This window comes from Sprattus sprattus (assembly GCF_963457725.1).
Source record: "Sprattus sprattus genome assembly, chromosome: 12".
Lineage (NCBI taxonomy): Eukaryota > Metazoa > Chordata > Actinopteri > Clupeiformes > Clupeidae > Sprattus > Sprattus sprattus.
In genome coordinates, this window is record NC_137910.1 from 11,673,729 (window position 1) to 11,695,761 (window position 22,033).

A 22,033-nucleotide genomic window follows, 5' to 3' on the forward strand; every position below is an offset into this window, starting at 1 on the left:
TGGTGTCTACGTTGAAGTAGCACGTAATTTACGTTGCTAATGTAACGCAGTTCAACAAGCTTTCGCTAGTGAGGCTGTGGCACCGCACAGACAGGCACGCTCACGCAGGCACCAAGGTGAAAACGGGAGATGGGCTGAAATCCTGCACACGCTGATTTTCCCCACGCAACTTCTTCAGTGGTATAGAGCCATGTAAGTTACCAGATGGCACACACGTCTTCACTCGTGTAAATACCTGCTTATGGAGATTAATTAAACTCACTAGCTCTGTTGTCCGAATTAGCATTGATTTGAACTTGTTCAAACTTGCTACAGAAGTTAACGTTAGCTAGTTAGCCAGTGTAGCTAACTGACAAGGTATCCAGGATACAGGACCACGATGAGGCAGTTGAAAAGTTAACGTTACAACATTGTTTTATGTTAGATAGAATACAAACGACACGGTTGTTCTGATTATGTTGTAAATTTGACTTGACAGCAACCAGCCTCGAGCTGGTTACGGTTAACAGTGATTGCTATCTTGCAGGGTAGCTAGGGTTAGCTCTCACAGTAGTGAAGTTGGCTAGGAGAACATTTGCGAGTTGGCTAACCTAACTTAAAGGTATACGTCAACGTTACCAACTTACTTTAGAAAGATTTGATGAGTGTTTTTCTCTACAGCCTTTCAGTGAACTTACTTCCATTGACTGTTTATAGGTAGCGATGCTCTCTAGATGAATAGCAAACGCATTGTTAAAATTAATCTGTGCTGGGAAAAGTCGTGATACACGTTACACGTTTTATCAGGCCACAGCACAAGTTGGAGAATAGAAGAAAAGATAGCTTGTAAATGATGTGGTTGCTAGTTAGCAAAGTTGACGAAGTTCCATGTAAGGTGTCACTGTTTAATAATGTTGCTTTTCTCGTGTGTGTGCGTGCTGTAACAGTTGTGATGGACATGGAAATGACAAGTGTTTCTCTTTTCCCGTGGTGACGTTGTTTTGTTGTGATCCATTTTTTATAGCACCATTGGCTATTTGTGATGGCTGCATTTATAAGTGGTGTATCCACTTTTATGACCCCTATCCGAGACTGTTCATTCCATCAGTTAGGCAAGCACCAGATCCGAAATGTCAAACGCATCCTCTGTCTTGGCATAAGTATCTTGTAATGTAAGCTGTTTGGTGCATTGTTCCTATAATACCATAACTTGTCACTGAAGTGGACCAGCCTTCACTTAACTGAATGAAGTAGGCCTATAGTTTTTCATCTGGGTGATTTGTCTGGATTGACACAAGGATTTACCATTCATTGTTAAAAAGAAGATACTGTGAGAAGCTCACCTAGGTTATCTTACTTCCTTTTAACAGAAAAGCACAGGAAATAACGTGGGCTTCCAGATGGCCCGGCCATGCACCCCTATTGCATGTGCAAACTAGGCAAGCCACACTGGTCTCTCTCTTTCTCACACACACACACACACACACACACACACACACACATTATTTCATGTGCAAACTAGGCAAGCCATACTACTGATCTCTCACACACACACACACACACACAGAAAACATATGCATGCAGTGATGATGTGTGAGATTCTGTAGCACCAAAAGTCTGTTGATTTACCCATGGAAAGAAAAATCCAACACTATTGTTATTTAGTTTGTTTATTGAATGCTAACAGCCACAGTGCTGTTATTCAGCCTTACCCAATGCCATGCTATTCCTTGACTGAGTTTTTGAGTGGCTCCAGTTTAACAAGTGCCAGAGAGGCAGAATTTGGACTTGGGGCCTGAAGCTAATGTTGACCTGCTTTTCACCTTGTGCTGCTGCAGTTATTGGCTGTTTACAGAGGCTTTTTTGTGAAGAACTGTGTGTGTGTTCGTGTGTGTATGTATGTGTGTGTGTATGTATGTGTGTGTGTGTGTGTGTGTGTGTGTGTGTGTGTGAGAGAGGGAGAGTATGCTCACTCGCACAGCTACAATTACATACTATTCAGATGCAGGGCAGGGCTGGATTACTTTCTGTGTTGCTCAGGGAGTGTTTTTTTAGGGTGTGTGTTTTTTTTACTGTGAGAGGAGAAAAAGGAATGTGTGTGTGTGTGTTCCTATGTATGTGGCATTGAGGAGAGTGAAAGAGACGGAAGGGATTAAATCATACATTAAAGAATGGGATGAATGGAATTAGGAGATTAGAGGAAGTGTAACCTATTTTCCCCCCCTTGTCCGAATAGAAATAGTCATCCGATGTAGGCTAGTAATAAACAAACAAATACACACAAAAACACAGACACAGCAATCATATAGACCCAGAGCCTTACAAACATCTGATTTCTGTTGCAGTGTTGTATATAAAGTAGGTCAAAAAAAAGATGCCCCCTCCCATACACACTCTTCAGTCGTGCTCTATCTGGGCTCATCTGGGATGCTCGTCTCCACCTGTGCCATCAGCAAACCCTACAAACACATCCGCTTGTCGGCCTGCTGCTAGCCGTTCAAACATGCCCACTGTCTCTCCCTGTTCACTGCAAAATCGTTTAATTGGTGACACATTACTTTCCCTCCTAGCGATATTTTAATGAGTTGAACAAAAAGCCCAGCCACTGAGATCTCTGGGGTCCCTTAATCCCTTAACTGTTGATGTTCTGAATGCAAAGATGAATAGGCTTTTTTCTTCTGTCGCGAAGAAGGCGTGTGCAATCCAGGTGATTTATTTGAGGTCGTCTTGCTTGTGTGGTTGCTCAGCCTTCCAACTGAAATGTGTGATTATGCATGAGTGTCGCAGCAGCAGTAGCGTCGAGTATCAAGTGGATTTGACCTGTTCTTGAGTTGACCTGTGCTTGAGTTTGACCGTGGCAACTTCTTCTTTTTGCTCTGTGAGAAGCGAGTCCAAGGTGAGCATGACCGGGCATGCCTCTCTTCACGCTCCAGTCGAACACACACACACACACACACACACACACACACGCACACAGCCTCCCACACACGCAGCTTGTGCTCTGAACTGAGCTTCTTTTCTTCCATATGAAGACCTCAAACTGCGGTCACAGCCTAATGCACATCTTGTAAAACGTGTGCAAGCAGCACAGAACCAAGAGTCATGGAGATGAATACACCCTGATCAGCAAAGCACGCGCCAGTCAATGTATGTACTTTAGTATTAATGAAATTTCTTACAACTGTAAAGAATAGGCTGCTTGGCTTGTTGGCAAACAAACTGGTCTTCAGTTCTTGAATTACATTGCCTAGTGTTTGTATAAATGTGGTGTTGTGATTTTGGTCGATCAATATCTTTTTCCCTTGTGTCTTTGCAAAGACCTTCATTCTTACTGTCGTAGCTTGCGATCGCAAAAAAAAAAGTAGGATGTTGCTAGGCTAACTCTGTTTTATCTCCTGCGTATTCCAGTTCCTAAACAAGGCTCTTGGCCCACTCAGGTGACGCACTCTCCAGAGTGACTTGTTTTAGAATCAGGCATAATTGGCACAACTCATATGGTAGGAGGGTTTGTTTAGACGAATTGACCTGGGTTGAACTTTATTCATAATGTTGCATAACTAATGTCAGTTAAATGCGGTAGATCTACCCCCCATAGTTAATCATAAATAAGCCATTGGAAGGTCGCTGAAATCTTCTTCCTTGACCACTGAAGTTCTACTTCAGGCGTCAGCATTATCAACAATATCCCGGCTGTTCTTCCTGATGGAAAAACAAGTCCTGTTAAAAAAAGATTGTGCATCCAGAAACCGTTTTAAGTGTACACTTCCTTATTCTTTATGTGCTCAGTGTTGAGGTGTGACTTCACTCATTCCGTTTATTTCAACCTGACCTATTTTTTTTTTTTCCTCTCTGCCTCCTCTCCAAGGAAAGGAGTCGCGCGTATGTGTGTGCACGTTTTTGCAGGTGAAAACTTAAGTAAGTAGGTATTTACAGGCATACACAGACATGTACTCCTAGCTTATTAGGTGAGGAGAGAGAACCTTAAACTTGGGAGTTGCATGTTATCACGGTTCGCGCTGCCTCCTCAGTCATTCGGCCAGTATGTCTGTGTCTCCCTTGTTGGGGTGACGCCATTGCCAACGCCAACGCTCAGACTGCAGGACAGGGGGACATTCCAGCAGACAAGAGGCCGCTTCATGTTCAGGCATAACATGATGGGCTCTAAGGAGGGCCACTGGATGAATCATGCAGAAGTTCTGCCTCTCCATTGTTGCCCTCCGTCCTGACAGTGACACAGTGGCCTTTGTTTCGGTCACAAGCTTCACTCCCTTTCTTTCTTTTCTTTTTTGCTGTCTTTTTTTTTTATACCGTCATTCGTTTTGCTCACAGGCCTTAAACGTCCCGGCCTGCAGTCTCCGAGGGAGAGAAGGCTGCCTTTATGTGTCCGTGGGAGCATTGTTTAATGAAGAGACTCTCATTTTAGCTCTCTCCATTACTCTGTCTCTCTGTCTCTCCCTCTCTCCCCCATATGGATCCGACATGCTCTCCGTCCTCTTTCCCTTCTGTCCTGTTAGTATAGTATGCTTGAACACACACACAAACACCCTCATGCGCAGGCTGACGTGTCTTTCTCTTTCGCCCCAGTGGCTCGTGTCTCTCTCCTCGCTCACACTCTCTATTTATAAACGAGAGAAGTGTCCTCCTCGGACTCTGTCTCCAGCTCTTCCTCCCCCTCTCCCTCCTTCCTCTGCACTCTCACTATCTCACGCTCACACTGCTGGCCCTTGTTCCGCCCACTCAGCTGCAGACTCTTGTCTCGTGTATGTGAGTCTGACGATGCCTTCTTCTCCTCTCCCCCCCCCCACCCCCCGACCCCACCGTTTGCACCGTCCAATGGCTCCTTATTCCGAGAATGGTTTGACTAGCATCAATTAGCCCAGGCCCAGTGTCTGTAGGTCCAGCCATCACACAGGCCAAGACGGGGCGGCTGTATGTCGGTAGCCTTGTGAGTTTTGAGGTCTGAGATGGCGACAGGACTGTCTGGTTAAACTGATTTTGTATCGACATGAACTTTTTAAAATGGATGCCTGACATGACCGGAGACCTTTATCTATTTTACTGAATATATGCAGAATGTGCCAGAAGCAGACGTTTATCTCTTTTCTGAATATGCAGAATGTGCCAGAAGCAGACGTTTTGTTCCCGCAGTCATGACATCTGTGGTCAGGGTGACATAACACTTTGTTCCCATTTTTGTAATATAACTGACAAAGTTACCATTGTGGCTAAGGTTGGGTAATTAATGTTACATGTTGTGTGAACAAGTACGATAAGTACACTAAGGCCGGTTGTACTCACAGTTGGTAGGTGCAATTCTCTTTCAGTCATGGGCCCGCATGCAGGATACAGTCAGCAGGACTACCCTCAGTGTTTTATCTAGACTGATACATTTGCCTGGAATGCTGTTTGTATATCTGTACATCTGTTTGGTACTGATCTCCCAACGCAGTGTTTTGGTTTTGTTTTGTATGTGACGTTGTTCTGGTGTGTGATTCACACAAAATTAATTGATGGATGAGATGAGAGCATGTGACTCAGGCGGCAGCCCAGATTCAGCCTTGTGGAGCTAGGGATAAAGAGAGAGGAACGGAGAAGGAGAAGGAATGACATGGGGGAGGGAGAGAAAGAGGAGAGAGTGAGCCACTAGCCAAAAGTGAGAGCCGAGTGAGAGCTGGAGAAAGATAAATAGAGTTCAGAAAAACGACTGAGTGGGAGAGATCTCATCTCTCATCTCCCTTGCCAGACACTCAGTGCCCTGTGTCTTGTCCCCACTGCAGCTTTTGCCGGGTAGCGCACTCGTGGCATGAGCAGCCGGCGCCATGCCTTACGTGGATCGGCAGAATCGCATCTGTGGCTTCCTGGACATCGAGGAGCAGGAGGGCAGCGGCAAGTTCCTCCGTCGCTACTTCATCCTGGACACGGGCCAGCAGGGTGGCCTGGTCTGGTACATGGACAACCCACAGGTGAGGAGCCACGCTAGGAACTACTGGAAGTTAGTGGAGTTTCACGGCAGTGAAGGGAATTATATTTGCCTTGTTTGTTTCCAGGTTTTTATACCGGATCTCACAATGTATCTAAAAAAAAGACTTTGCAAGATGTAGATGATGAGCTTTTATTTTTAAAATATGCACATTCTTTGTTGGGTAAAAAATAAAATAATAATAAATCAATAAATAAACATTTTTTTCAAAATAAATAAATGAAATACTATCTGAAGAAATATTGTAGAGAAACTAAGCAAAGCAATGTGAAGCATCTTGTCTTCATGGTCTCAAATGTGAGCAACAGAGTCTTTGACTCATCTTGTACGTTCGGCCTCCCCTAGAGCCCTATTGTCACCCGAAGCATACTAAACATGTCTGCATCCGTGCCACAGTAGTCGTGTGCTCATAGCATCCCCAGTATCAATAATACATAAATGTCTATTTTTAGAGTCCTCAGCTGCTTTATGTTTCTGTGAGTGAGCTACATTTATCATTATTGTCTGACACGTTGTATCTTTTTGGTCTTCAAGAGCTTCTTTAAGGTAGAGAGGGACGCCCCAGCACTACCAGAGCAGGGGCGTCCCTCTCTACCTTTAAGAAGCTCTTGAAGACCCAACTCCTCAAAGAGCAACACCCTTCCTTACTTGCACTTCTACTAGTACTTAGCTTGCACTTACAGCAGTAACATTCCTGCACTTTTTTTCTATTTCTTATGTAGAATAGTATTTATTGTTAAACAAGGACTTTATTGCTCGTAACTTGGTTGTTCTCTCCTTTGTACGTCGCTTTTGCTAAATGACTAAATGTAAATGTAATCTTTTATTCTTTTTCTGTCTGGTCAGAATCTGCCTGTAGGTGCAGCCTGTCAGGGTTCCCTAAAGCTCACCTACATCTCAAAGGTGAGTTGTTTTTCTCTCTCTCTCTCTCTCTCTCTATCCATCCTGCCTTCATCACATACCCCATTGTAAAATATGTAAGGCCTCTTCCCTGGAAGAGTGTGCTGGAAATTATGTCTGACCACATTTGTATGCAGAGCATGCTTTATTTAACATTAACGTTGAGCCCTGCAAGAGAAGGCACCCATAGAACATAGATTCTGTTTTCACTGTTGTTTGGATGAAGTGTGGCCTTGGTGAGATGGTGGTATTTTTGACCAACGACATTGGTTAAGCCAGAGCCAATTAATCAATGTATCATTGTTTTCCTGCTGAAATGATGGCATCCAATGGCTGTCCTGATAAGTTCTTCCTCTTCTCTTTTCCTGCTCTTTCTATTTTTCCTCCTCCTCCTTCTCGCTTTTTCTCTCCTCGTCACCTCAGGTCAGCGATGCCACCAAGCTGAGGCCCAAAGCTGAGTACTGCTTTGGTGAGTACAGCATGAGCCTGCTCTGGGTGTGAGAAGTGAGTACAGCATGAGCCCGATCTGCTCTTCTCTGCTCTGAGGGTGATAAGTGAGTACAGCATGAGCCCGCTCTGCTCTTCTCTGCTCTGGGGGTGAGAAGTGAGGTACAGCATGAGCTCTGCTCTGCTCTGGGGGTGAGAAGTGAGTGCAGCTTGAGTCTGCTCTGCTCTGGGGAAGATGAGCAGGAGACTCGTATAGGCCTCCATCCTGTGGCTAATGGGCGTCTTCTGGTGTTGGTGGTTTTCTCAGTAGCAGAGGAAGTCGGGGTGGGGAGAGTATGAGCATGAGCCTCCCGCTCAGGCTAGTGTTGACCCTTTCCACAGTGAGCTCTGTTTAACAAACACGCTCCCGTTTCCTTTTGTCTGTCCTCTGCCCATATGCACTTGCACACACATATACAAACACTCACACACACACACACACACACACACACACACACACACACAGTATTCACAAACACTCAAATGTGCACTTTCTTTCCCACACTGACACACACAAACACAAACACACAAACACACAAACACACACACACACACACACACACACACACACACACACCAATAGACCCATAAATACAAACGTTCAGTCATGCACTCACTCTTATACACAAACATGTTAGCATACAAAGACTCACTGTTTCCATAGTGGGATTTCCTTTGACGTGACTATGTCCTCTGCTGTTCTTCTTGTCAGCTGTGGTGTCATCTCAGGCTCACCCAGACACGGCTACAGAGCTCCTCAAGGCTTGCCAAATCGCTAGCCCGGTGTCCCGGGACATTCACATTTTCCCATTGGGTTACCAGAATGTTCCTTGGGCCTTAATTCAATTAATTAAACTAAATGAACTAAAGCTATCGTGTGGCGTGAACATTGTGCCCTCCTAGGGTCTTGCTAATGGAATTGAATTAGCAAAAGGATTTCGCCAAATTATTAAATTAGCTTTAGTTCCGGCACGGCAGACTTTGCTCCTTGCCAGTTGCTCGTCAATGAAATTAGGGCCCCCTGTCCCTGTCCAACAGGCTATCAGAAATGATCCCTGAAAAAAGATCCGTAGGAAAGATCTGAACATTAAAGTCTTGTTTAAACAACATAGATTTTCCTCAGTCGATCTTATCTGAACCACATATAGCCTACTCTAATATACAGGTATCCAAGTAGGAAAGAACCTTAACAGTCAGAAAGTTAAGCAAACACCTTATTACCACATCCACGGGAGATAATGATGATGGATCAATGCCAATATTTTAGCATTGCTTCACCAGACAGAAGTAAGAACTGTGTTAGAAGAGCAAACTTGCGTAAGATGCATAGTGATATTTTATGGTTATTGTTGCAGATTATTAAATAAAGGTTTTGCTTTTTTTGTGCTTCTTTTTTATACATTTTTTTGATTTGGGCAACCAAAATCTGAAGAATGCTTGCCCGGAGGAAGTAAGAAATGTTGCGAGCCCTGCCTCACCCTCCAGGCCTCTCAGGCAGAGAGTAGAGAAATGGCCCGTGGGCACACGTGATCTTAATAACGAACCCACACAGTAATGCACTCTTGCTTTTTTTCCAGGGGGTAAACTTGCCTTATTTTACAACAGCACATATACAATTAAGCACACACTTATGTACGTGCATTTCACTCTCACGCACACACTCACAACCTTCGTCTCTCGCAGGATGCTCGCATCCTCATCAGAACCTCCTTAGCGTTGAGAATTTATAAATATCCACAGGGTGTGATTTCTGCGGTTGAATATGAACAAAGTTAGGGGGTCTAGGTGATGGACTGTATGATGGGAAATGCTGAACCTGAAGGCTGCTGGCAGCTTGCGGTGCACGCCATGTTTATGAAAGGCAAATGATTTTAGTAGTAGTAGTAATAGTAGTGCATTATTTCAGTCAGGACAGTAGATAAAGACTATATCAATCAACCCTCTTTCAGTTCCTTTTCCGGTATGCATGTGATTTTTTTTCTTTGCAGCGGCATAGGTGCAATGTTTTATTCAATTGTGTTTTGACTTTAAGCCATGTTCGGATGGTTGACATGGGTTATTTAAAGATACTCCCTGTACATTAAGAATTCTCCGTGTACATCTAGTGTGAGATTTGAATGTGCTTTCAGTGGTGCTGTTTTAAGCTGAATTTAGCGTGTTTCAGTTGCAGTTGTCATGTTTCAGAACCCAAATGTGTTTCCACTTAAGAGTGGAGCTGCTTGCATGTTGTTTTGATGGTGGGGGCTGTTTTGGGTGAAGTTGGCGATTAATCTCTGCCTTACGGTAAGGAGGCCCGCAGAGTTGACTGCGTGTGATTCATACAGATGCCAAGGCCAAAAGCGTGAGTTATGGAAGGATTATGCACGGTGACTCAACCACAGAGACTGTGTGTGTGTGTGTGTGTCTGTGTGTGTGTGTGTGTGTGTGTGTGTGTGTGTGTGTCTGTTTATGGAATCTCGAGTTCCACTTTACGGCTTGGTTATGCCAGTCAGAATGGCTCATTCGCACACGCTTCCCCCCACATATTTTCGGCTAAAGTGTAACTAGGTCTCTGCAGAGATAAATGTTAAGACAAACACGCCTGATTGACCTCAAGGCATCAGGCAGCAAGAAACAACATAACACACTTGCAAGAAGGGTTCAGACATGTTCATATAACCCGTGCACATGAGCTCTCTCTCTCTCCCTCTCATTCTGTGACACACACACACATACACCTACACTGCCTACCTCAGTTACACAGTACCATTACACGCATGCTTGCACAAATTAAATCACCAACACTCTCCCTCGTTGCCTGTGTCTCACTCTCTCTCGTTGCCTGTCTCTCACTCTCTCTTGTTGCCTGTGACTCACTCTCTCTCGTTGACTGTGTCTCACTCTCTCTCGTTGTCTATGTCTAACTCACTCTCGTTGTCTGTGCCTCACTCTCTCTCGTTGTCTGAGTCTCACAGGTTTTTTTTTTCCATTTGCCTTCTGATCTCACATCCCTGCCTCTCCCTCTCTTTTACTAAGCCTCTCCATCTCTCCATCGGTCACACTAATTTACGTTTGTCGAGGGAGAAGGCTCTCTTTTGTGCTTGCAGACCTCTTCACACCTCCTCACCCCACCCCACCCCACCACCTTCAGTAACCAAATTGACTTGAGCAGAGAAAAAAATGCTAGAAAAAGAAATGCCAGAACAAGAGTGGGAGGCCCTTTCTTTCTGGGACACTTTCACTCACTCAGAACTAATGTGTGAGTGTGTAGTCAGTATGTAACGACGCTGTGGTGCGCATCGCAGTGGGGGAATGTGGAGATGTGAGCTTGTGTGGGGAGCAGGAGCTGTCCTAGGCATGAACTCTTCAGGGGGTTGAAATGGACCACTTTTTAGGCATCCGGGTGAAAGAGCCCCACTGGAATTACAAGCAGCTCCCCTGTTAGAAGTGTGCTGTGAATGGCCATTGATTTCCCTTTCCAACTGTTTTTCTCTCCCTCTCCATTTCTCTCACTCTCTCTCTTTCTTTCTTTCTTTCTTTCTTTCTCTCTCTCTCTCTCTCTCTCTCTCTCTCTCTCTCTCTCTCTCTCTCTCTCTCTCTCTCTCTCTCTCTCTCTCTCTCTCTCTCTCTCTCTCTCTCTCTCTCTGTGTTTGCAGTCATTAACGCCGGCATGAGGAAGTTCTTCCTGCAGGCGAATGATCAGCAGGACCTTGTGGAGTGGGTCAATGCACTCAACAATGCAACCAAAATCACTGTGAGTATTTAATGAACACACACACACACACACACACACACACAGACTTTAGTTCTTGCCCATCCTTGCTGGGAGTGAATGTAGACGTGTTGGCATCTATAATTAGCGTGATTAGTGGAGCGGGCTTCACAGTGAGGAAATTAAAGACCTCAATGCACCCAGCTGCCAGTGCATATATGCCCTCACGCCAGACACCACTACCCCACCGCCACCACAACCTCCTCCTCCTCCTCCTTCCTCCCCCTTCTCTTTTTAACAGTCATTCTACTACTCCTTCGCTTTTACAATTTCTCCATTCTTATGTGTCTCTATTTTACCCCCTTTTCTCTGTTCATCTTAATCTTTAATCTCCTCTGTGTCTGTCTGTCTCTGTCTGTCTGTCTGTCTGTCTGTCTGTCTGTCTGTCTGTCTCTTTATTTTACCCCACTTTTCAATGTTCACCTTTAGTCTTTCACATTTTGCTCTTAATCTTTAATCCCTGACTCTGACTCAGTCTCTGTCTGTCTGTCTGTCTCTCTGTCTCTGTCTGTCTCTCTGTCTGTCTGTCTGTCTGTCTTTGTGTCTTTACTGTAAGAGTGGCTTAGGCCCTCTGTGTCACACACACATGCCAGCAGGTTGCACAACAGGATGTTGTATTGTTTATACGGACCACGCTTATGCCTCATCGCTTCCTCCACACATGCTCATAGACACACACACCGTTTCACTGACTCTCACACAGAGGCACATATATGCACATGGTCATGACACACACACACACACACATGCTTGTTCTCACACTTGCGTAATTACACACACAAGTGATACATTCCCTTGTAGACACCAGAACACATATATACATATACATGTATGAGCCAGCTAGTGACACACACACACACACACACACACACACACACACACACCCAAACCCCATTTTAAATCCACTGTATCATGTGTTCATGTGTTGCTGTGCCCAGGTGCCAAAGCCCTGTGAGGCCGCCCAGACAGGTGAGTTGCAGAGAGGCCAGTGTGAAGGCCAAGCCACTAGGAAGCAGGCATCCTACAAGACCGAGATCATTGGAGGGGTCCCCATCATCACACAGACACAGGTAGTCAACAGTGATCATAAGTGGTGGAGTAAATGTGTGTGTTTGTGTTTGTACTTGCTTTCGTGTGTGCACCACCTCAAGTCTCTGTTGTAGAGCTGTTTGTGTGAGTGTGACCAGCTGTTTCATCCATGGGAATATTGTAGATCTGGGGGTGTGGGGGGTGTGTGCAAGTCATCTCCAAGGAGGCATAACACATCCAGGGCTTTCTATGCTCATGAAAAACCTGGAAAAGTCATGAAAGTTGAAAATGGCAATTTCCAGGCCTGGAGAACTTTTGGAAAAATAAAAAAAGGCCAGAAAAGGCATGGAAATTAGCTTCTCAAATACCTGTATGTCAGAGTAGGCTATATGTGGTTTAGATAAGATCGACTGAGGAAAATCTATGTTGGTTAAACAAGACTTTAATGTTCAGATCAATCGTCACGTCTGTGTTATTCTCTGCATGAGGTAAGGACAGGTTCCCCCTTAGGTGCAGCTTGTACTTTGTTGGTTTGTGTGATCTATGTGCCTGTGCGTCTGTGTCTGATGGTGATCTCTGTGTCTGTGCTGTATGTCTGTGTCTGGTGATCTCTGGGCTGTATGTCTGTGTCTGATGGTGATGTCTGTGTCTGATGGTGATCTCTGTGTCTGTGCTTTATGTCTATGTCTGATGCCTGTATGTCTGTGTCTGATGGTGATGTCTGTGCTGTATGTCTGTGTCTGATGGTGATCTCTGTCTCTGTGTCTGTGCTGTATGTCTGTGTCTGATGGTTATCTCTATGCCTGTGCGTCTGTGGTTAAACTCCAGCAGGAGGGTGCGGACGGCCAGAACGGAGGAGAGAGGGAGGTGCTGAAGCGCGCTCACAGCCAGCACCCCTACCGGCCAGCCCAGGAGCAGAGCGTGCTCAAGGCCGGCTACTGCGTCAAACAGGGAGCTGTGGTGAGTGGCACACTGATAACAGCAGATGGCTCACTACTGTACCTCAGGGTGGACGTGTAACCTTGCCTCAGTATCATGGCTGCTGTTGTTTAACCCTTAATGGGTTTGTGCAGCACCATTTGGTTAAGGTTAGCTCCAGTTTTGGTTAAGCTGGACTGACACAGTGGCAGTAGTTTCTGTGGATTTTAAGTCATGTTTAAAGGCTGTTGGGGGGGGGGGAGAGGGGGGGAGAGACCAAAGCTACTTTTTACAAACTCAATTGTGATTTTGGTTTTCTAATACAACAGATGAAGAACTGGAAGCGAAGATATTTCATCCTGGAAGAGAACTCCATGAGCTACTTCAAGTCTGATCTAGTGAGTCTTTATCCTTCACCCCCTGCACTCCATTCAGGCGCCCTTTAGCCTCCCGCACACAAACTCTGACCTGCAGCCCCCCCAGACACTCAGCATGTCTGCTCCATGGTCCCAGGTCTGCTCCATGGTCCCAGGTCTGCTCCATGGTCCCAGCAAGATCCAGGGGCTGGGAAACCACCCACACCTGTGACAATTTCATGTCAAATTTCTCATCATCAGGACCTGACCACGGCAGTAACATGCATGTAGAGTTTAATATCCTCAGTACTTACGTATACATCAGCAGTGCGTGCCTGAACGTGCAAAAGACTTTGCCTCTGAAATTCCACCTCTTCATTGAGTGTGCAAGTTCGTATGTGCTCTCAGATTATCTTCAGGCAGGCAAGTCTCTGCATGTTGTGCAGTTCTTACTCAGTGGGGGGGTTGCGTTGAGGGCGCCGGGAGTTTCAACAGCGGCCTCTTTTTCAAATGAATTCATCTGAACAGCTGTCATGAAATCTATGGTAAAGCAACACAAACAAAGGCTTGATGACATGACCCCAAAGTCATTGCGGTTTTACAACAGAAAGCCAAAACAAAAGGCATGTGGATAACAGAGGTCTACTTATGTCATGCTCGCATGACACTGCAAGCACTGAAATAAATACAGCGCTTGGATAAGACTGAGTCTCCGCTCACGTGTACAGAGGACAAGGCAATCACTGCAGAGACTAACCCAAGCCACCCCGACTGATTATATCAAGTGTCTGTCACTCGCACGCCAACATACAGTACTTACTTCCATCTTGTGAGTGCCTCGTTGCATTGAGCCATGTTACCTTTGAGCTCAAGATGCTGTAATGGAAGTGTGTGTGTGCGTGCGCGTGTGTGTTTACACATGTACGCACCCTTATTTTATGCCCTGATGCTCATAGTAATGCTTTTGCTGTCAAAGTACAAAGAGCAAGCATAATGTGTTAACCCTCTCCTCCCTGCCAGGAGAAGGAGCCACTGCGAGCGATCTCCCTGAAGGAGGTCCACAAGGTGCAGGAGTGCAAGCAGAGGTGGGGAAGGGAGAAACAAAGCGCTCATATCACCAACTGATGGAGTTTCACTGCCCTATATTATTACCATTACATCCATCTAGGGTCTCAAAATAGAACTGTTAATAACACTTTTATTATTGTGGTTGAGTTCTTCCTGTTTGTCATGTTTGTCATTGTCATGAGTCGATGTTTCCTGCGTTTGCAGTGACATCATGATGAGAGACAATCTCTTTGAAGTCGTCACGTCCTCCAGAACCTTTTACATCCAGGTGAGCCGTCTTGAAGTGGCACCGCTGCAGGAGTGCTGTGTAGCGGCCATTCTTTCACTCGTTGTCTCTTTGAGTCATTCAGTCTGATGCCTTCATCTGTTGATCTGTCCACCACAGGCTGATAGTCCTGAGGAGATGCACAGCTGGATCAAAGCCATCTCCGGGGCCATCGTGGCCCAGAGAGGGCCCGGACGCACAGCCGCTTCTGTACGTACTCGCGCACACACACACACACACACACACCAACACTAACTATGTGGACCAGGTGATTATCCCAACTCATCACTCCAACTGTGTCCTGTCTCAATATGAAAGAATGTGGCCAAAGAACATGAAATCATTATTATCCAATCCATGCATTTTCCTTTTGCCTCTTATCTTCAGTGCCAATACCCCCCCAACAGGCGCACACAGACACACACACACACGAACACACGCACGCAACCACGCACGCACACACCCACCCACCCACCCACGCACACAGGAGATCTGGCAGTAAGTGTGCACTGGCTGCAGCCGGTGGAGGTCAGAAGTGAGTGCTAGCACCATGGTCCCCTGGTGAGATGGTGAGAAAGACGAGCAGTGCAGATGCATCCCACAGCCCTTTCTTCTCTTCTCTTTTCTCTACTCTCCTTTTTCTCTCACTCTCTCTCTGTTACTCCTCAGAACCCCCCCCTCGACCTCTCTTTTCTCTAATGCGGCTTTGCACTGTGTTGTTTCAGATGCGTCAGGCCAGGCGGCATTCGAACCCTTGTATTCAGAGATATTGGGCCCGCGTCGCTGAAGGCAGCACGTATGTCAGCTCCGCTACCTCAAAACCGCCTCTCAGGCCTTTGTTCTCTCTCCCCTGTGGTTTAGAGGTGATTTCAGCGCAGCGCAGCCAAGCCTACCATCTCACACGCTCCCACGCTCAAACTCAGCACCCGTTTCCTGTCCCTTCTTCTTCCTCCTCCTCTTCTTCCTTTACCTCTCTCTCTCTTCTCTTCTGTCATTCAGTCTGAATGTGTCTCTGTCCCCCCAATGTTTCGATCCTGTAGTAGGGGTGAATCCTTTTAACTCATTAATAAGCCTAAACGCATCTGTTTCCCTCCCCTCAACCCTGCAGTCATCACCTGACCTCCCATCTCTCCCTAATGCTTATACCTCAGTGGCAAAGCAGGATATGTTCACATTTTTAACGTTGTCGCATCTCCTGTGCAACATTTTAACAGGGAACATCTCCTGTTACATTTTCCCCTCATGACCAAACCTGCACATGAAATTGCACAAGTGAGCCTTCCCACTCCTCCCATTGACTGAGCTACTGTAAAGCTAACGACTAGCTCTACCATTGCTTTAAACCTGAATATCTGCAAAACAAACCCACTTCCTCTCTCCTTTTCTACTCTCTGTTGCAGTAAGCGCAGATCATTTTGTGTGTCAGTGTGCGTGTGACTGTGTGTGTATTTACACTCTTGTTTCTGAGTTTTTCCCTAAACCCACCTTACTATTCCCAAACCATGCAAATTAACAAACTTGTGCATACAACACACATTTAAATGTTTCTCATGCAAGAAATCCCTGAACTGTGTTATATTTCCAAATTAAACAGTCAGTTTCATGTATGTTCATGTATGTTTTTATGGACAAAATAGTGCATACTTAGTGGTATGTACTGTTCTAACAAGACGTCAGTTACATATTGACAACTGTGGCATTGTGTAGGCTGATTTGAAAATAATCTCCTACTTTATCAATATCTGCCAAAAATAATAAGCTAGCAAGCTAAGGACACATTTGAATAACCTTAAACGGTTTACATGGAAGAGTTTCCTTTGCATGAAATGATTATGTAGTCTCCTCGATTTAACCTATACAATTATGAGAAGAAAAGGTAGAAACCCTCAGAGTGGCTGTGCAGCTCCATATTCTGAAGTTCATTTTCACACATATTAACATAAGTTCATCATGCACTAGCATCTGCCAACTGTAAAGATGGTTCCCTAAGCTAAAGATAGCTAGGATAGTTAAAAAGCTTAGCTAAAGATAGCTAGGATAGTTAAAAAGCTAAGCTAAAGATAGCTAGGATGTCTAAAAAGCTATGAAAGGTGGAAACACTCTGGTTGCATGTGCAGCCTTACATTAGCATGAGTTAATTGTACACACACTAGCAACTACAAACTGTTAAGGTGGTTTCCTAAGCTAGATATAGGTAACTGGCATGAGGCCTCGTACACCTCTCATGGAGGTTTATGCTCCGTAGCATCCTGTTAGATAAAGTCTTTTAGGAATACACAACACCCCTTACTTTATCATTATGGAAGACTGAATGTGCCTGAGTGTGAAGGAACATGTGTCATCTCTCCAATGTTGCTGTTTGTATGTGTTGGAGGGAGAGAGAGATTGAGAGAGAGAGAGACCTATTCACGCCTCATCTTGTAGAGTTACTTTGTACGTTACTAACTACCAGGCAAAAACAAATGCCATGTGTAGGATGCACCCGAGCATTAACCGCAAGGCTGCAGAAATTTTGCAAAATCAATGTATAAATCACAATTAAAATTACCGTGTTGAAATTATGCAATTCTCTCACTTGCATATTACAGCTTAATGTTCTCATCTTGAGTCACTTTCCTTTGGAAGTCCAAATGAAAATGTACAGATATGAACTGGTTATGCAAGTGAGAATCCACTTCATTACATTTATGTGATTTGGATTCTGGGGTAAAGCTAAGGTTTATGAATGCACAACATGGTCTTTCTTAAATGAGAGAATTCACTTTTAACAATATTTAGCAATTTTACATTAACGAAAGGAGAAGTTCACCAACCAGTGTTGGAACATGAAATTAAAAATCTCATTAATGATCAACATCTGTTAAAGGAATAATGCATTCACATGGTAAAACATTTGTTGATCATTTGTCCATGTATTGTTTAACATATCTATATGTAATGTTTAACATAAGTTAAGCATTGGAATGTTAATCAAAGATTAATTAATTGTTTAATATTACAACAGTATATGTTGATTTAAATCATTCAAATTTAATTCACTTATTCTGAGAATTACATTTAGTCATTTAGCAGACGCTTTTATCCAAAGGTATGTACAAGGGAGAGAACAATCAAGCTATGAGCAATAGTGACCTAGTGTAACAATAAATACTATTTTACTTAAGAAATAAATAAAGTGCAGGAAGTAAACTACTCTAAGTGCAAGTTAAGTACTAGTAGAAGTGCAAGTTAGAAAGGGAGGTGCTCTCTGAAGAGTTGGGTCTTCAAGAGCTTCTTAAAAGTAGAATATGTAGGTATGTACATGAACCATCACATATAATCTATATATAATCTGTTGAAAATCTACAGACAACCTAACAACCTATCATCCAATAAACTGTTGAGATTGAAATGTTACAGATACTCTTTATACCCTCTGTCGGCAGACTATCCAAATAAGGTATAACCAATTAAGCTGCTAATTAAGTAGACACATCTATTCAAAAAAATTATAGTATAGGGAAAGTACTACTTGATCATTTGAATGAGAGTCATTGACGCTGTGTAGCCTCTCGAAGCCTGGCCCTCACTAAAGGGTTTGGTTATAACTCGAACTGACGTGGGGAAATGAGAAGAAACAGAAAAAGATTCCACACACAACCAAGTTATTCACACGTTGATCATTTGTAGGCAGACTATCCAAATAAGGTATATAGACACATCTATACAAAATAATGTTATTATACTATAGGGAAGGTACTATTTGATCATTTGAATGAGCGTCATTGAAGCTGTGTGGCCTCTCAAAGCCTCACTAAAGGGTTTGGTTATTCCTCTAAGTGAAAAGGATACAACACACAACCCAGTTATTCACACGTTGATCATTTACCACAGCCTCAACATCCTCATTGTGAGTAGGTCTGTGGGTGAAAATGGGATCTCTCCATACCTCTGACCACAGGACTCACTCCAGATCAGGGCCAGTTGCGGACTCCTTTTGTAGTTGTTATAAGGGGTGAATCAGCCCACATATATGTGCTATTTGTCCTTTAGTTGACCGCAAGGAATCATTTGTAGGCAGACTATCCAAATAAGGTATATAGACACATCTATACAAAATAATGTTATTATACTATAGGGAAAGTACTATTTGATCATTTGAATGAGCGTCATTGAAGCTGTGTGGCCTCTCGAAGCCTCACTAAAGGGTTTGGTTATTCCTCTAAGTGAAAAGGATACAACACACAACCCAGTTATTCACACGTTGATCATTGACCACGGCCTCAACATCCTCATTGTGAGTAGGTCTGTGGGTGAAAATGGGATCTTTCTATACCTCTGACCACAGGACTCACTCCAGATCAGGCCAAGTTGCGGACTCCTTTTGTAGTTGTTATAAGGGGTGAATCAGCCCACATATATGTGCTATTTGTCCTTTAGTTGACCGCAAGGCTGAGTCACCCCACCCCCCCGCACTCTCTAAATTCAGAGAAGAGTAGTTCTGTGTGTCACGGGTAAAGAGCCATGCTGGGGCTTCAGTAATTCTCCTCCCACTACAATGTTGCATTGTACTCTCCTCGCAACCCTCTGGGTTTCTGGGGTTGCAAACCTCGTAACACGGGCAGCTGTATGTTGTGCCTTGTCTTTCTCACACAGTTCCTGTGTTCCTTGCTTATTTTTCTCTCTCTCTCTCTCTCTCTCTCTCTTCCTTCTACACCCCTTCTTCTCTTTCAGAAGGGGAGGGCTAACACAGAAACACTAACCCCTAAAAACTGACCACTGTGCAGCTTCCGTTCTACCCATCTAAATTGCTACTGCAACTGCTACCACCACTGCCCATGTGCTATCACTGTGACTGGCTACTACCGAAGCGCCGCTAAAACAAACAACCCACAACGCTACTCCGCTACTCTCAACTGCCTTTCCTTACCACGACTACCATAATTAAGTCTACGGCTACCACCGAAGTACTGTGAATAACCACGGCCTTGACAACTCCACCGCGTGTGTTCCTCAGACCTCCACAATGATGGCCTTTGCCACGAAGAGCATTTTACCCACACAACTGCTGCTATTACCAGGCCTACCTTCTTCATCCTCACTACTACTGCTGCTGCTTGCTCTCTAAAGTGAATGACTCTACCAACACCACCACACTGCTGCTACTGATATTACTAGAGCTTCTGCTGCTACTTACTGCTGTGACTGCCAGCACCGCATGTATTGGGCTGCTCTTCCCAATGCTAGTTCACCCACTGCTCTCTCTAACTGTGACGTTGGCCTTGTGAGCAAGATTCCTGCACTGGGAAGCACGCAGTCTCTGTCCGGTAGGGGTGGAGGAAAACCTTGAATAGATCATCTTTATTTTAAAATCATACTGCCTGCATATCAAATGTCAAGTGTCAGCCTTTTAAAAAATACATTTTTTTTTATTTCTATTTAGTTTTTAATGTGTGGAGCAATGATAAGTTACAACAGTAATACAGTCAGCAGATTACACATCCGTAACAATGTGTGTGTTCTCATATTGAGGCACAGTTATCTTAAGACTGTGAGGCCAATGTGCGTATTCTCATATTGAGGCACAGGTATCATAAGACTGTGTGAGGTCCTTAGTGACTTCCTCCTCAACAGACTGCAACTACTCTGACAGTACCCGTCTTTACTTAAGTATTTCACATCACTAGAAGAGGTTCCATTATTTAAGTATGTCTTCTTCTTTTTAGTGTACATATAGGTACATTGTCACCTTATTTAAGTCTTCCTTTCTTCTCCTCATCCTCGCTCTCTCTCTTGCTCTTTCTCTCTCTCCCCCTGCAGGAGCACTCTGTCGGTTCCTCCTTTTTCTACCGCTCCCTCTCGTGCGGCCCCACTGCTCAGCCGCCCGGCGCTGCAGTGCCACCCTGCTGTGAGTGGCGAGGTGCCGCGCGCCCTGGCCTGGGACAGCGAGCACTTCATGAGCCTGCTGCCGCTGCCCCGCTCACAGGCACGCCTCTCCCTGCAGGAGACGCGCCTCTCCAAGTGAGCTGCCAGCAACGGCATCAAGAGGAGGAGGAGGAGGAGGAGGAATCGCCATGGAGACGGCGCAGCAGCTACGAGCCGTGCACCACCACAGACTCCCCCCTGGACCTGGATGACGCCGAGCTACCAGTCAGCCTGGTCTGACCCCATTCACCCTCATCTACTTGTTGCTGGGTGAAAGTGAGAGTGCGACATGGTGGCAGCGATGAAGGAGTGGGGGGGGGGGGGGGGGGGGGGGGGGTTGGAAAGAAGTAATTGGAATCTAAAGGCATGAGAAGAAGGGAGCAGGCTTGACCTGAAAGGTGTGAAGAGATTGGGGAGGCATGGGAAACCTTAACGATGGAGGGTCAGCGCCCCCAGCATTCTTCAGGCTGGCTCACACTGATCAGCACATCCTTTAGGGCCTCTTTCAGACCCCGCTCCTTTTACTTTCTATTTTTTTTTATTGCCAATTGGAAAGGCCCTCTTCTCGAGTGGCCATGCTGCCAGCCTTGAGCTATAGCAATGGCACCACTCCCAACGCGTGATTGCTGTAGGTTAGCAGTTCAGTGAAGATTACAGGCTGCAGGAGAAGGCTGGTAATGAACAGACTGGAAAGGGGAAAATAGTTTCAAGGTAATGTGGACAGACAGCTGTCCACAGGGAACATATCTTCTCTAGGAAACTTACTGAAGTTTTGGAAAGGTGTGCGTGCGTGCGTGCATGCGTGCGTGTGCGTGCGTGTGTGTGCGTGCGTGTGTGTGTGGACTGTCAATCCCAAGGGTTACATTTCCCCCTCTTTTTCTTAGCTTGAAATGATCTGAGGCCTTCAACACAGGAAATCCCTGAAAGGAAGCCTATGCAGTTATCCACCAGTTTATTCTACTGTATAACACGGTTTGTTTAAGAGGTTTGTCTTCTAACCACATAATAAATGCTCTATTCTAAAACAGATGAAAGGGAACAGGTAGGCGTTTGCACGTGCTCAGTTCACAGCCTTGGCTTCACTCACCCACTAACCCCTGGTGGTTGCCAGAGCAACAACATGATTCTAATGTCTTTGATCTTTTTTTTTTTTTAGTTTGATTTTTGCTCCGTTTCTGTGTCTTTTTTTAAATGCGGAGCACAGGAGGATTTACCAAGTGTAGCTTTTAGGTATTACCTGACAGCAAAGGCCCACTTAACCCCCTTCCCCAGACGCTCTTGCCCACTGAACCCCTTCCCCAGACACTCTTGCTTATTTGGGCTTTCTTTTTCTGCCCACCCGGGACCGAACACTGTGATCCCAAAGGGTTTCAAAGAAGCGGTCAAAAGGCTCATCT

At 45.0% G+C, this 22,033-nt stretch overlaps 1 protein-coding gene across 4 annotated transcripts; it reads left to right on the top strand.

Annotated features, from left to right (window-relative positions):
• The first annotated feature begins 76 nt into the window (after positions 1 to 76).
• plekha1a (pleckstrin homology domain containing, family A (phosphoinositide binding specific) member 1a) lies at positions 77 to 20,932 on the top strand. Of its 4 annotated transcripts, none has more exons than XM_080848394.1 (13): positions 77 to 192; positions 5,757 to 5,942; positions 6,806 to 6,862; positions 7,283 to 7,328; positions 10,981 to 11,078; positions 12,035 to 12,166; positions 12,954 to 13,085; positions 13,373 to 13,441; positions 14,420 to 14,484; positions 14,672 to 14,735; positions 14,853 to 14,942; positions 15,458 to 15,595; positions 20,532 to 20,932. In XM_080848394.1, exons 2-13 carry the CDS (start codon positions 5,799 to 5,801, stop codon positions 20,874 to 20,876), a joined length of 1,380 nt encoding a protein of 459 aa, XP_080704520.1. In that variant the 5' UTR covers positions 77 to 192; positions 5,757 to 5,798; the 3' UTR covers positions 20,877 to 20,932. The 4 variants fall into 4 exon arrangements, with proteins under 4 accessions (XP_080704520.1, XP_080704523.1, XP_080704522.1 ...); XM_080848397.1 differs by having other exon boundaries at positions 15,458 to 15,528; positions 20,532 to 20,872; XM_080848395.1 differs by lacking the exon at positions 77 to 192 and adding an exon at positions 3,054 to 3,126.
• Positions 20,933 to 22,033: the final 1,101 nt, after the last annotated feature.

Bases quoted from the DNA above. Each gene is read 5' to 3' on its own strand.
- plekha1a (XM_080848394.1), top strand. From the start codon at position 5,799: ATGCCTTACGTGGATCGGCAGAATCGCATCTGTGGCTTCCTGGACATC. The intron at 12,167-12,953 runs GTAGTCAACAGT...GTTAAACTCCAG, and splicing joins CCATCATCACACAGACACAG to CAGGAGGGTGCGGACGGCCA. The intron at 15,596-20,531 runs GTGATTTCAGCG...CTCCCCCTGCAG, and splicing joins CTCTCCCCTGTGGTTTAGAG to GAGCACTCTGTCGGTTCCTC.